Below are 16708 nucleotides of genomic sequence, written 5' to 3'. Positions count from 1 at the left end.
CAAGAGAGACAATGATAAATCATACTGGCAATATGTGAGTAAACAGTGACTCTGGCTTAAGGGAATATGGGAGTTCCTTGTATTTTTCTTTCTTTTTTTCTGTTTGAAATTATAATAAAAGAAAAAGCTAACCAAAAATTAAGAGAGAAAACAGGAAATGAAAAATCTAAGATTTTTTTTTAAGTGAAATGAAGGATTGTTTCTTGTGCTTTGATTTTTTTCTTTCTTTTTAGGAGTTGGGGGAAGGAACTTGAAACAAAAGAAAAGTCTTGTCAAAAATAGGTTGGCTCTCTCAGATTTCAAAAATTTAGCCATTGCTAGCTCCCCAACTCTCCAACCATCCAAAAAACAGGCACAGTATTTCTTCCCCCTTTTTTAATGGGTTGGTGTAAGGGGGGATAAAAACATTAGTGCCTCCAAGAGATAAAAAAAATAAAGATCATCCTACTTTTAGTGATAATGAAAGTTAAATAGGGTTGGTTATATCAATACCTTGCCTAAGATCCTTCAGTGGCAAACTGTTTTTTTATTAAGATTTATTCACATACCATACAATCATCCAAAGTATACAATCCATTGATCACATTAACATCACATAGTTGTTCATTCATCACCCAATGTATTTTTCAAACATTCTCCTTGTACGAGAAAAAGTGAAAGCAAGAATTAAAAAAACAAGAGTAAAAACAGAGCACCCAAATTGTCAGCCACATTTTTCCTTTAGTATTTTTTTGGGGGGGCCCTGTTTTTTTACTCATCCATGCATACACTGAACAAAGTAGCATGTGATTCACACGGCTTTCCCAATCACATTGTCACCCCTCATAAGCTACATTGTTGTACAATTGTCTTCAAGATTCGGGAGTTCCAGGTTGCAGTTTGATAGTTTCATGTATTTACTGCTAGCTATTCCAATTCATTAAAACTGAAAAAAGGTTATCTATATTGCACATAAGAGTGCCCACGAGAGTGATCTCTCAGCTCTTTTTGGAATCTCTCAGCCACTGAAACATATTTCATTTCATTTCACATCCCCCTTTTGGTCAAGAAGATGTTCTCCATACCACAATGCTGGGTCTAGACTCCTCCTCAGGAGCCATATTCCATGTTGCCAGGGAGATTTATACCCCTAGGTGTCAGATTCCATGTAGGGGAGAGGGCAGTGATTTCACTCCCCAAGATACAGACCTCCACCCACCATAGAAACAAAGTTGGGGAGAACTGGCTTGAGGGCAATGGTGGCTTGCAGATGCAACATGCTTGTTTGTTAGAGAAAGTGTATGCCACCAAGCTGTAGACCTGACAAATTAGACATAAGTGTTTGAATATTTTAAATAAAATATTGTTTAGCCATACAATGGAATATTATTCAGTCATAGAAAGAAAAGTATTTATTCATTCTAAAACATGTATGAACCTTGAAGCCATTATGCTAAGTAAAAGAAACCTGTAACATAAGTCCACATATTCTATGATTCCATTCATATGAAATGTTTAGAACAGGAAAATATATGGAAAAAGAAATAGACTGGTGGTTGTTTAGGGTTGTGGGAACTGGTTTTGATAACTAAATGATACAGGATTTCTTTTAAGGTAATAAAAATTTTCTTAAATTGTCTGTGGTGATGGTTGCACACATTGATGAATATTTTGAAAACTCATAAGTGGGTGAATTATATGGTATGTGAATTATATCTTAATAAAGCTGTTAGAATAAATATTTGTGGTGATGGAAATTAACATCAGGAACTGATAATGGGAAACAAGATGGTTCAATCACTTAGGAAATCTCTTTGGAATAACCCCAAGCCAAATAGGCACTCCCCTATTCCCCCAAACTAGCACATTTAAGTATCTACCCAGGAGAAACCATTGCTCCTTTCCACCATGTTCCAGTCTGTACATTTAACCCTGAAACAAAGCATAAAAATCATGTGAAATAGAAAAAAGACCACAAGGCACCAAATTAGGGGACTAGATGGTGAATAAAATGATGCTAGCCAGATTTCTTTACATTTACTGTATGCAATTCATTGTGCCAAGTGATTTTCCAATAGTAATTACACTCTATATCAGTGTCAAGGTGTAATACTTAGCACATCCACATCATCATCACCTATGGGATTGTTCAGAATTCACACCTATGGGCACCCTCAACACTCTTAAACAAGTCTCTGAGGATGGGACCATGGAGCTTATGGTTTAACAAGCTCTCTGGTTCTAATGCAATTTCAGTTTGAGAAGCACTGTGCTAGATGGCTAGTCTAATCTACTCATTCCCTTTACCAGGGATTAGAATAAGAAGGGGTGTAGGTCACAATTATTGTCTATGTGATGTGAAAGGATGAATTCTGAATGGTCCCTTGGAAAAGTTACCTTTACATTTAAAAAACCCAAGGCAGACGTAGATTTCTGGAACTAAGCATCATGTGAGGATACAGCATCTGCAATTGATGAAGCATCTGGTGACCTTGCAGGAACCAGCTCTTGAATTAGGTCATCTCATGGAGGAGTGGATGGAGCTGCAGTGTTCTTTGCTGTACACCCTATAACTCAAATTTATTAAAGATAACTTGTTTTAGAGTAAGCAGGTAGAAAATTTATTAGGTACACATGTGAGAGGAACATGTGGGAACTCTCACAAAGACAGAGATGAGAAAGGTGAGAAGCCAAAGATAGCCGTTTTAATTTATTTAAGGTAATATCAGCGACAGAATTTTTCATTTTTATAGCTGGAGACAACCTCATTGATTGAGTTAAAATACATCATAATTTTATCAATCCTGAACAAAATATCTATATTAATTTTATGGATGAAAAAGCCAAGTATTGTGGGTGTTGTTGGTGCTTTACAGAGAGAATATTTATTAGCTACTACCTCCATCCCCAGCTGCTGTCATATTTGACTGAAAATAATCCATGGTTGCTCACTTCACTGGAGAATTATCTCCACCAAACAGAGCATGATATTGCTTCATCTGGCAGGAAAAATCCTTGACTCCACCCCTATGACCCACCATACGCAGTCACTTGTGACATTAATTTAAATGGTGAGCCTACAGATCTTCAGACAGGAATTACTCTGGGAACAATATACATGGCACTATTGATGGAGTATTTCTAGCTATAATGATACCTTTCTTAGCACCTTACCCTGGTTCATCTTCCTTCTCTCATTAATGCTCTTCAGTGAGTTTTACCATCAAAATCACTATAGCAACTGTCCCTTATTCAAGCACTGCTTCTATGGAGCCTGACTGTGATGGTATGGAGCTGTGTATCCCAGAAATAAATGTAATCTCAATCCATTCCTGTGAGTGTGAAATCATTGCAAATATTACCTTTTGATGAGTTTACTTCAGTTATGGTGTGGACCAACTGAATTAGTGTGGGTCTTAATCCTATCACTGAAGGTCTTATAAGGAAGACCAGGAGAAAGAAGATGGAGGGAGCAGCTAGAAGTTGGAAGTTAATGGAACCAAGAAAAACCAGGAGAGGCCACCACAGACATTTCCATGTGACAGAATAGCCAAGGATCAAGGATCACCAGCAGAAAGCCCCAGAATTCCAAATAATTATTGGAGAAAGCATTATCTTGATGCCTTGATTTTGGACTTCTAGTCTCAAAACCATGAGCCAGTAATTCCCCATTGTTTAAGCCAACTCATTACATAGTATTTGTTTTAGCAGCTGGGAAACTGAAACACTGACCAAATGAATCAAGCTCAGAGACTTCATACAAATTTTCAGAAATCACAAATTTCAGAAGAGGAAAGTCAATTTTCAAATCTAAGTTGAATTGATGTTAGTCATTATGGTTTCTAAGCATTTTAGCACAAAAACTTGGTGAGGAAGAGTCAGACATTGTGGCTTACCCAATATTCTTTTTATTTTCACTTATTCTAGAAGCCCAAATCCAAGTCAGATGGACAAAAATGAAAATGGTGTTTTTGAGATGAGATTCCTCAAAGCCCCTTTAATATCTTTGTTCCTCAAGCTGTAGACAAATGGGTTCATCATTGAAGGGACCACAGTGTACATCACTGAAGCTACTGCAGTTTTCTTGTAAGAGTGAGTAACTGCAGAACTAATGTATACCCCAAAAGCTGTTCCAAAAAATAAGGAAACAATTGAAAGGTGAGATCCACAGGTTGAAAAAGCTTTATACTTTCCTCTAGCTGATGGCATTCTCAGAATTGAGGAGACAATTTGAATGTAAGAGAAAATGATCCCAAAGAGGGATACACCACCCAATATGCTAGTCACTAAATATTCCAGGATAGTATTGATGAGGGTATTAGAACAGGCAAGCTTGATGATCTGAACAAGTTCACAGAAGAAGTGGTGGATTTCCAGGTCTGTGCAGAATGACAGCTGCAAAACCATCAGACTGTGGAGCAGGGCATCCATAATGCTAATGAACAAGGAGAGTAGGATCAGCAGGCCACAGAAGCAGGAGTTCATGATTACTGTGTACCTCAGTGGATGACAGATAGCCACATAGCGATCATAAGCCATTGCAGCAAGGAGAAAATTTTCCATACCAGCAAAAATCAGAACAAACCCAGCCTGGGTGAGGCAACCTTTGTAACCAATAGATTTGCTTTGTGTTTGGATGTTCCCCAGCATCTTGGGGACTGTAGTGGTGCTAAAACAGATATCAATGAAGGACAGGTTGAAAAGGAAGAAGTACATTGGGTTGTGGAGGTGGGAGTCACAGCTGATGACAAGAATGATGAGCATATTTCCCAATATGGTGACAAGGTACATGGTCAAAAACAATCCCAGAAGGAGGAGCTGCTGTTTTGGATCCTCTGAGAGACCCAAGAGGAAGAATTCTGCTACACCTGTTAGGTTTTCTGATTTCATGTTGTTGATGAGTCTGATGGAAATACTAGAAGGGATAGAAGAGAGAACAAATGTACTAGGATTCATTATTTTTAGAGAAACTCTCAAATATACATTGTGAAATGAAGTGATTGTTACAAATCTTTCCCTCTGTCCCTCTCTTTCCTCTCCCCTTTCTACCTCTACCTCACTCTCTCCCTTTCTTCTTTCTCTATTCTCTCCCCTCCTGTACCCATCCCCAAATATTATTTTTCAATATCTACTCTTTTTCCATATTGTGCCAACTAATAGGAATAAAGTAGGAAAAAATATATGGCATTTCCTTGAAAATTTCTCCAAGGCTTCAATTTAGCAGGACCCCAAATCATAAAGTATTTAAATCTGTTTTAGAGCAGTGGGTGTCAAACTTTTCCTTGCATCAGAATCAGCTGGAGGGATTTTTAAAACACAGATTGCTGGACTCCACCCTCAAGATATCTGATTCAGAAAATTGGGCACTAGGGCATAAAAATTGGCCTCATCTGGGTCCACACTATACTAAAATATAGATGTTTTGGGTTGTGAGTAATCAACTCTTATATAGGTTGAATCAGATTCATCTCACTTCCTGAGGAGTTGATGGCCTGGCTCCTTAGTGTTCTCCAGAGTGGGCTGCCCAGGAGTTCAAGCCCATGGCTCCACTAAGCCTCTTCATTTTCAGTGAAACAACAAATCTACCCTTTTTACTCTCCATTTCCATTTTAATATCCCATCAAATGGGTTCTTATCCCTTGCAATAATTTTTCTAATTAATAGTAGTATTAGCAGAAATCACAATAATAAATGTAATAATTATTATAAACTGCTACCACTACCACCACTAATACTTATAGAACTTCAATTATTGTCAGGAACAGTTCTCAGAACTTTACCTATAGTAACTAATTTTATTCTCTCAATAGACCTATGAGTTAGCTGCTTTTATCATCCTGTATTTTACCTATGACTTTACCTGAAGATAAAAATGAAGTGAAGTTTTGTATACAAAGTACATGGCACTCTGGTAAGAGGTGGTGAAAGGACTTGAACTCAGGCTCCCAGACCTTGAAGCTGACCTCATACCACCATATGGTGTGATATCTGAATCATATATGATTACAAATCCTAAAGGATCACATTCCTTCAATTCCTTTTGAAAACTTCCATTTGAATGAGTTAAATTTTTTCTCTGGTGTTGAAGTCTTAAAAACTCCCTGAATGCATAGGTATTATCTAGCTGATAATAGCATCAAAGAAAATTTCACACTCAGAAACTTAAGTAAAGTCTAGGATATTTCACCTGAAACCATGAGATACTATGGCTGTTGTGAATACACAATTACCATGATAATTTGTTGATAATGAAAACTGATTTTTAAAATTCCTTACTTTCCACAACTCCATCCAAGTACTATATGAAATAAACTGCCATCACAATTTTATGTGAAAAGCAATGTAAAGTGATGCCATACCATTTCTAATTTTAATATGTGTTATAATTAATCTCCATTAATAGGTTATTACTTCTGGAATTATCTTCCCTATTTTTTACTCCTGTAATTGGTAGTCACAGAGTTCTGTCCCTTGATTTGTTTCCACCTTTTAATGGAAACCTATGGAAATAATTAATTCCTCACTACACAGTAGACTGATATTTCCTTATTCTTTTTTTGTTTGTTTTGATATCTGTACCAGTTGTGTAATTAGCAGATAATGTTAGGAAAATAAATGTTAAAATAAATTATGGTGGATCAGATAGATCCTCTTTCCTTCTTTTTCTTTTTGGGAACTCAAACAGCCTGGGTCATTCAGCATTGGGTACAGGAATCCTATTTCCTGTGTACCCCTATTTCCTGTGTTAAGATGAGATCCCCAATAAGATGGCCACTGTATACCTCTGAAACATGCAAGAGTTTTTTTGGCAAAGTTCTGGGTGCATTAATGTATTTTGCCATCATTCTTATGAACAAATGATTTAGGAAAAGTCCTAAAAGTATCTTAAGTGTAAACAACTCACTAGGATCCTTATGTTTAGTGTTGAGTGGCACTAGATAAAGTTTTGCTTATGAGAAAAATTAGACCCTAAATACAGATTTGTGACAACAAGCAATCATAATAGTGTGAGTCATTGGCTAGAAATTGGGTCTCAGACACACCTGAGTTTTATTCAGCCTCCAGTTGCTTTGTGAACAAGGATATTATATAAGTTTTAAGAAAATTTCATCGCCTCATTTGCTCATGAAAACCATAATAAAGCCTTATAAGGATGTTGAAAGAATGGAAATAAATAGGCAAAATCACAAAGTTTGGTGCTCAACATAGGAGAACCTCTCAACATTTCCTGTTGTGATTTGTTTCTGCCATGGACATGACCTGACTATCTGCCATGGATCATTATATAGAGGAAGTAATGGGTAGAGCAAGATGAAATGGGAAAAGAGAGAGTAAGCACATCCCTACCATGATAAATACAGATTTCAGCAAAGAATGGATGTGCTGAAACTACCATTCTGACCTTAGGAGTTAGAGAAGCAGAGGAAAAGAGCAACCCAAATGAACATTAATGATATCAGTGCTCACTTGGCATGGACATATGGTGAAATGTATCTCAAATAAAATCAATAAATTAGATGTAGATAACACGATGCATGTAATGAACATTCAAAAGAGAAAGGTTATTTGTCTAACATGGTATCTATAGTATGAGATATTTTAAACATTTTTAAATTGCACAGATATTTAAATTTTCATTTCTATTATTTAACATTTCAAGTATACTAAAAATACAGAGAAAAAATAAATCTGGTTGCCCACCAGTCAGCATCATCGAATTAAAATATATTCCAATACTTGCATCAAATATTTTATAACAACAAAATAATACATGTTTATTTGAAACTCTCCCATTTATTTTTCTACATTCTCAAGCTTTGTTCAGTACCCCAGAGAAATTACTACACTGAACTCAAGTTGCATTATTTCCCTGTATTTTCAGTACACTTATGATTCTATCTATATTCAATGTTTTTGCATTATGATTTAAAATTTTATGCACTGTAATGTCATATTACAATTGGTTTTTAAAATAATACACTTAACATCAGTCTTGGTACATTTACTTTACATTTATTAACTTAACTAACTTACTATATCCTACTGCCTTTTTACATCACAATATATTTATCCCTTCTCCAACTGATAAGCATTTACACTGTGGCACACACAAACCCATATACATGAAAAATAGTATAAAATGATGCTTAAAGACCAACCCAATTACAGGGTGTGTTTTTCTATCGGAATGGAAAAAAAGGAAAGGAGAGGAAAATGTTATCTTTATAGATACTATTTTGTTACATTACACAGAAAATTCTAATGCCAATATGTCTTTATTCTCAAAACATAGACATATAAGTATTTATCCTACTTCTCTGTACTATTTTCTCTTGTGGAATATTTCATAGGTTAATAAAATAAAAGAGATAGTCTGGGGTTTTTGTCAGCTGGTTCTGTATGGTTCTATAGCTCCTCCCCAGTGTTTTCATAGGCAGGTAACAGGGCCAAGACAAAAGGCAACCCTATAGAGGGATATCAAGAAACAGAATGCTAAGGAGATGGTGACAATGCACCCCTACCACCAGAAAAAGTTATTAAAGAAAATTTTAGAGCATTATAAAACATTCATCAAATTGAGTAAGGGCAGAATTATGTTGATAATGGAAACATCCTTGAAACCTGAGGGCCAGAATCAGATCAGCATAATGAGACTGTTCAAGTATGGGTACAAATGTACAATAAATCATGTCAAAAATATGGTGGGCAATTAGGCAGGTGCTTCATAGATTACTTAGTTGTATTCTTCTTCTCCATGTACTCACCAGAAAGCTATCTCTAGATGGGATGGTAGACCAAGATATCACCTATTTGCAAAATATAAACTAGGAGACTTCATGTACCTGGATGCCAAAACTAAGGGATGACATTCAGTTCTGCCCTGGATGTTGAAGGATAAAAATGGAATCTCCACACTTATGCAACACAGAAAGATACAGTAAAGCTCTGGCTTCTGTGCAGAAATGATGGTCCCTGGGATGAAACTCAGGTGTTCTGCCTACTGACCTGGACAGGAATGTTGAATTGGGTGGTCACAGGCAGATTATTTGCATTCACTGTGGCCTTTGGGGATTCAATTTCCAAAGCTCCTCATTATTCAAACTATTTTGCTGTCATTTTGATCTCATGGCAGGAAAATCCTTAAGGAGCAAGTATCAGAAAAGGAAGAACATTGCATTGACTAATTCCTTCACTCTAAGGGATCAGGAGTATTCCATACTCCATTCTCCACCTCATTCTGCTCATATCCTATTTAGTTAACTTACATAAATGGGCACACCTTCTTTCAGCAACTTAATGCCAATACTTTGTCTTCCAGTACATTCAAAGGCATCCATATCCTAAGAATATCATTGTTCTAGTTTGCTAATGCTGCCAGGATGCAAAAGACCAGAAATGGATTGGCTTTTATAAAATGGGGTTTACTTGGTTACACAGTTACAGTCTTAAGCCCATAAAATGTCCAAGCTAATACGTCAGCAATCAGGTAACTTAACTGAAGGATGAGCAATGGTGTCTGGAAAACCTCTGTTAGCTGGGAAGGCATGTGGCTGGTGTCTGTTCCAAAGTTCTGGTTTCAAAATGGCTTTCTCCCAGATGTTCCTCTCTAGGCTGCAGTTGCTCAAAAATCTCACTCTTAGTTGCTCTTAGCTATGTAGACTCTTAGCTTCTCCAGAGCAAGAGTCTACTTTCAGCAGCCATCTTCAAACTGTCTCTCATCTGCAGCTACTCTCTCAGCTTCTGCGCATTCTTCAAAGTGTCTCTCTTGGCTGTAGCAAGCTTGCTCCTTCTGTCTGAGCTTATATGGTGTTCCAGCAAACTAATCAAGGCCCATGCTGAATGGGCAGGGCCACACCTCCATGGAAATTATCCAATGAAAGATCTCACCCTCAACTGAGTGAACACATCTCCATAGAAACATCCAATCAAAAGTCTCCAACCTGATCAAAACCAATATGTTTCTTGCCCACACAAGACTGTATCAATGATAATGGCATTTTGTGAGACATAATACATCCAAACCAGCACAATCATGAAGACTGATAACATATTTAGTTTCAAAAATATAATTTATTTAGGTGACTATATATATATATATAAAATGATAAATACAAATGATAATATAGCAAATTTATCCTTAAAAAATTAAAACTAATGGTTAATTCTATGTATGCCTCATTAAATGTTAATATTGAAGCTGCATATTATATTCATCAGTTTTTAACAAATTTTCCTTCATTTATATTGACTGTGAATGTAATAGACATCTTAATCTGATTTTAGAATTTCACTACCAACATTTCCACGTTTCAAAGCAGTAGCTTCAACATACATATTTTTTCATATTACAGGACATGGATTGAAATAACATCTTGATTTCCAATAGTATTGCTGTAGATTGCAAATTATGAATGAAGCAGTAAACCTGTGATACCATGTAACTTTGTGGCTTGAGTATCACTTGTTATGACAACAAACTTTTATTAGAGATCTAGTATGATACAATAATTAAAATATATGGTACTCATGCAGTTGTAGATACTGTAAACATATTTAGCAGAAGATAGAGACCAGAAAAAGACCAACATGTTGTTTGTTTATTGAAGTGGCATTACAGTGAATGGATGGATTATTTAATAAGAGTGCTTGGCCTAAAAATGAATTTGGATTCCTGGATCACATCAAAAGCAAAAATAAATTCCACATGGGTTCATACATCCAGTGTAAAAGGAAACAATATAAATCCTTTAGATGGAGGTAGTTAAATGTTTCTAAACAAGGTGAATTGAGCACAAACCATTAAGAAAAATATTGACAAATTCAACTATATTAAAGCTAAGCACTTGTGTTCATTCAAAAAATATGAAAGTAGTATGCCATACAAGCCACACACCTAATCAAAAAATTTGCGATGCTTATGACTGACAATTTATAAGAATATCTCTTATGAATTCATAAGAAAAAATAGCTCAGTAGGAATACCATAATTATTTCAAAAAATAGGAAAAAATAGAACATAATATAAAAATATTTTATAATATATAAAAATATACAAAATCCCTCAACCTCATAATGAGAAATGTACATTAATAAATAATATTTTATACCAATTTTGTTGTCAGAGTAAATGAAATTATTATGTGATCATATGGAATACCAGGGACTTCTAATGTGAGTGTAAATTCATTAAACCTCTTATAATACCCTTTGAAACTACCCAAAAGAGATAAGTCTCTCCCCTGTACACTATAACTTCAAGCGTAAAATTTTTCATGTTTCTACCAGGAAACACATATGAGCATACTCAAAAAGTTTCATAAAAGCAGAAAATTAGTTAGCAAAATTTCCATCAGCATCAGAAAGGATAAGTTTTGTGATATTATGCATAATGTAAAAAATACCACATTGAAAATAAATGAATTAGCACTACATCTCTATAAGAAGTGTGAATCAAAAAGCACAATGATAGAAAATAAGCAAGACAAAAATCCATATATTAACATTAATCAAAAAGAGGCACATTTATCTAATAAATTGTATGAAAACATGACAGAGATGACTAAGAAATGAGGTTGAATCCTACAAAAATGCCAGTTTTGTAGATTGGGAATGATGAAATGCCTGCAATTTTGTAGGATTCAACCTGATTAAAAAAACAACAAAGATAACAATAAATACAGAGTTGAGGATAGTGGATAACAGAGAAAGAGGATAGTGATGTGACTGGAACATCCTTCAAATGTATTCTGTTGTGATACTAATCATTTATTTCATAACTGATTGATAGGAATATGAGTTTTCATTATATTACTACTATTTTAGAATTGCTGATACATTTTAAACTCTATTTTGTAATATTTTAACAAGTAAAATCTAGTGAAGGTTTTTCACATCCCAGAGTGTAAGTCTATTATCCCTTTTTCTCCTAATAATAAGTCATGATTCTCTGATTTCAGTGTGCATCAGAATCTCACAAAGTGCTTATCAAAATGCTAACCCTTCAGACCTCTCCAAAGAGATTCAAAGAGAGTAGTTTCTCAGTGAAGTCCAAGAGCATGTAGTATGAACAAGGGTCTCAGGTGATTTGTCTCTGTAGGCATTCTGTTGGCATCAATAGGAGATGCTTGCAATAGAATACAACAAAGGTACAAATCAGGTAACTGCCCTAAATTTTGGTGATGAGTGAAAGCATGCTCATCCACCAAAACTGTGATGGCCAAAAGGAGTATCTCCAGAAACTCCATTGATTCTTCTATGAGAACTGTACAATTTTTACCACACAAACCACAGGGTTGATTCTGACTGATGTTGTCACTTTTGCATGCTTCTGGTAAAAGAGATCCACTAAACCTACTATTATATTTATTTCCTATCTTGTTTTGCACTCAACACCACCTCCTTGAAGTAAAATCTTCTCCTAAGAAAAAATATTTTCCAGTATACAACAATATAAAAAGCATTGCATCTTATGGCTGACCAAGGTGATAGTGAAAGATGCTCCATGATTCCATCCTGCCCAAAATCTTTGGACAATTAACAAAAAACTGGAAAAGCCATCTACCTCAGAGCTCCAGAAAACAGAGATTTTTGAGTAACTTGGAGACTACTGAAGCAAGAAAATGCAACTTAAAATTTGGTAGAAGGAATGGTTGGGGCAAGATAGCAGTGTAGGGAGATGTTAAATTCAGTTAGTCCTCTAGAGAAGCTGCTCAATAGTCAGGAACTGTTTTCAACCATGGTTTGGGGGGCATCAGTGACTGAACACACATTGTACACAAGTCTGGAATGGGTGGAAGGGCCAAGATCACATCCATGAACTGTAAGCAAACTCCCCAAACTTTGGAGGCTTGTGCCCAACCATCATGGCAGGCTGAGTTGGAACACTTCAGTCTCTACTAGGAGCAAGGAAAGCTAACTCAACCAAACTCCAATTGCAATTTTAATTAACAAATTTGTACTACTGAATACAAGCTGTGAGCACAAATAAACATGGAGCAAGCAGGAAAGGAGCCCTGAGATCTGTCCCAGCAGAGAGGAGATGGGGCTGACAGAAAATATATACAATAAAAAAATAAAAACAGAGGTTATAGAGTCAGTAGAACTCACAGTACTGGTAAAGGTCTGTGCCCCCCAAAAGGAGCACATAGAGCCAGTACCAACCCTGGCTCTGGACTAGTGAAACTTGGGGGCTAGTGACCAGCTCTGGAAAGGGGATTTCTTATTTTTTTTTAAACTATTCTAAGTAGCTCATTAGAGAAAGCCTCAGACATTTTCAAATGTCAGGGCTAACCCAGGCAAGAGCGGAATTAAGATAGGTCTGAGAGACAAAGTAAGGAGACAAGTGAAGGAGATAATTCCCTAAAGGGCATATCTTCCCCAAGTAAAGAGGGGGCAAGGCCCAGCTCAAATGGTGGCCCTTCTTCAGAGAATTCAGACTTCAGGGGTTGGAAGGAAAATAGAAACAGCTCAACTTATGCTTGTTTCTACCACAACATCTGTCTCAACTGTGCCCATGGCAAGGACAAGGACTGCTGAGAATTAAAGGCAAAGCACTTCTTTATGTCAGTGGGGAGCTGTTGGCTGACAAGCATCACCTGCTGGAAAGGATAGGAAAAGCAGATTCTAGAGGCCTCACCAAAAATCTGACAACATGCTGAAAACCAGATGCCTAGACACCAACAAAATTTACAATTCACAATAGGAAAAATGAAGATAAGGCCCATGCAAAGGAACAGACATATCAAATGAGATAAAGGAGTTGAAACAACTAATTAAAGATGTTCAAACATGCTAAATTAATTCAAAAATGAAATAAATGTGTTGAGGGAAGATATGGAAAAAGATATGAGGATATAAAGAAAACATTGGGTAAACCAAGAAAGAATAAGAAAATTTGAAAAAAAAATGGCCAAACTTATGGGAATAAAAGGCACAACAGAAGAGATGAAAAACACAGTGGAGACTTACAACAGTGGATTTGAAGAGGCAGAAAAAAGGATTAGTCTAGAGAATCACACATCTGAAATTGTACACACAAAAGAACAGATAGGGAAAAGAATGGAAAAACATGAGCAGGGTCTCAGGCAATTGAATGACAACATGAAGTGCATTAATATAGGTGCCATGAGTGTTCCAGAAGTAAAAGAGAAGGGGGAAGAAGCAGAAAGAATAATGGGGGAAATAATCACTGAAAATTTACCATCTCTTAAGAAAGACATAAAATTACAGATCCAAGAAGGACAGCATACCCCAAAAGAACATATCCACATAAACCTACAAGACACTAATCAGATTGACAAATGTCAAGGTCAAGGAGTGAATTCTGAAAGAAGCAGGGAAAAAAATCCATCACAAAAAATACTTAAGTAAGCAATACAGGCAAATGGGAAAAGACAGGAGAGAAAGGTTTGGAGAAAAGTATAGAAATGAAGACTATCAGTAAGGGTAAAGAGAGAGAGAGAAAATAAAAAACCAAAAGGCAAAACAGTGGACTACAGTAACGCCTTTAGGATAATAACATTAAATTTTAATGAAACAAACTCTCCAAACAAAATACAAAGATTGGTAAAATGGATTATAAAACAGGACCCATCTAAATACTGTCTACAAGAGACTCACTTTATACCCAAAGACAAAAATAGTAGAAAGTCAAAGGTTGGAAAAAGATATAGCATGCAAACAACAATGAGAAAAGAGCCAGGGTAGTATATTAATATCAGAAAAATTAGACTTCAAATGTAAAACAATTAAAAGAGACACAGAATGCCACTATATATTAATGAAAGGGGAAACTCATCAAGAAGACACAGCAAACATAAATATTTATGCAAAGAGCCACTGTCCCCAAATACATAAAGCCACAGTGAAAAAACTGAAGGGAGAAGTAGACAACTTGAGAAAAATTGTTGCACTTTGCTTCACCACTCTCATCAATAGATAGAATATCTAGACAGAGAATCAGTAAGGAAGCAGAGATTTTGAAGAGTACACTTAACAGGCATTTGCAGAACATTAAAACCTGTAATAGTAGGATACACATTTTTCTCAAATGTGCATGTATCATTCTCCAGGATAGACCACATGTTGGGTCACAAAGAAAGTCTCAATAAATTTAAAAAGATTGAAATTATATAAAACACTTTCTCAGATCATAATTGATTGAAATCAGAAATCAATAACAAGGAGTGACTGGAAAATTCACAAATACATGGAAGTTAAACAACACACTATAAATATCAATGGGTCAATGTTAAAAGAGAAATCAGTAAATATCTTGAGGCATATGAGAATGAAAACACAATATATCAAAACTTATGGAATGCAGCAATAGCAGTGCTGACAGGGAAATTTATTGCCCTAAATTGGTATATAAAAAATGAAGAAAGAGCAAAAATCAAGGAATTAACTAGTCTCCTGGAGGAACTAGAGAAAGAACAGAAAACTCACCCCAAAGGAGACAAAGTGAAAGAAATAACAATGATTAAAGCAGAAATAAATTAAATTGAGAGCAAAACAATAGAGAGAATTTAAAAAATGGAAATTTTTTTCTTTGTGAAAAACCATAATATAGCTGAACCCTTATCAAGACTGACAAAAAAGGGAGAGGATGCAAATAAAATGAGAAATGGGAGAAGGGACATAAGTAACTGACCCCACAGAAATAAAGAAGATAATTAGAGGATACTATGAGCAACTATATGCTAATGAACTATACAATGTAGATGAAATGGACACCTTCCCAGAAAAGCATGAACAACCAACACTGATTCAAGAAGAAACAGATGACCTCAGCAAACCAATCACAAGTAAAGAGATTTGAGTCAGTCATCAAAAGCCCCAAAAAAGAAAATTCAAGGACAAGATGTCTTCACTTGTGAACTCTACCAAGCATTCAAGAAAGAAATAGTACCAATCCTGCTCAAACTCTTCAAAAAATTTGAAGAGGAGGGAAAGCTCCCTAATTCATTCTATGAAGACAATGTCATCCTAATATCAAATCCAGACAAAGATACTACAAGAAAATAAAACACAGACCAATCTCCTTAATGAATATAGATGCAAAATTCCTCAACAAAATGCCTGTCGATAAAATCCAGGAGCACATTGAAAGAATTATACACCACAACCAGGCGGGATTGGTACCAGGTACACAAGTGTGTTTCAAAACAAGAAAATCAATTGATATTATACACCACATCAGTAAATCAAAGAGAAATACATGATCATCTCAATTAATGCAGAAAAGGCATTTGACAAAATTCAACATCCCTCCTTGATGAAAACACTACAAAGGATAGGAAAGAAGGAAACTTCCTCAACCTGATAAAGGAAATATATGAAAAACCCACAGCTAGCATCCTGTTAAATGAGAGAGACTGAAATCTTTCCCTCTATGATCAGGAAAAAGAAAAGGATGCTCATTGTCACCATGTTAATCAACACTGTGCTGGAAGTTCTAGCTAGAGCAATTAGGCAAGAAAAAATAAAAGGCATCCAAATTGCAAAGGAAGAAGTAAAGCTTTCACTGTTTGCAGATGGCATGATACTATATGTAGAAAATTGAAAAACTTCTACAGCAAATCTACTGGAACTAATAAATGAGTAAAGCAAATTTGCAGGGTATAAGATCAACACACAAAAGTCAATAGTGTTTCTGTACACTAGCCAGGAGCAATCTGAGGAGGAATTTAAAAAAAACCCATTTACAATAGCTGCCAAAAGAATCAAA

At 35.7% G+C, this 16708-nt stretch overlaps 1 protein-coding gene across 1 annotated transcript; it reads right to left on the bottom strand.

Annotated features, from left to right (window-relative positions):
- Nucleotides 1-3921: 3921 nt before the first annotated feature.
- Nucleotides 3922-11336, bottom strand: LOC119525538 (olfactory receptor 7G1-like). The gene is made up of 2 exons (XM_037824315.1): nt 11300-11336; nt 3922-4892 (listed from the first exon to the last, which is right to left on the bottom strand). The coding sequence occupies exons 1-2, from the start codon at nt 11334-11336 to the stop codon at nt 3922-3924; spliced, it is 1008 nt and encodes a 335-aa protein (XP_037680243.1).
- Between the last annotated feature and the right edge of the window lie 5372 nt (nt 11337-16708).

This window comes from Choloepus didactylus, assembly GCF_015220235.1.
Source record: "Choloepus didactylus isolate mChoDid1 chromosome 25 unlocalized genomic scaffold, mChoDid1.pri SUPER_25_unloc2, whole genome shotgun sequence".
Lineage (NCBI taxonomy): Eukaryota > Metazoa > Chordata > Mammalia > Pilosa > Megalonychidae > Choloepus > Choloepus didactylus.
Note: the sequence above shows the minus strand (reverse complement) of the source record. Positions and strands in the feature narration are given on the sequence as shown.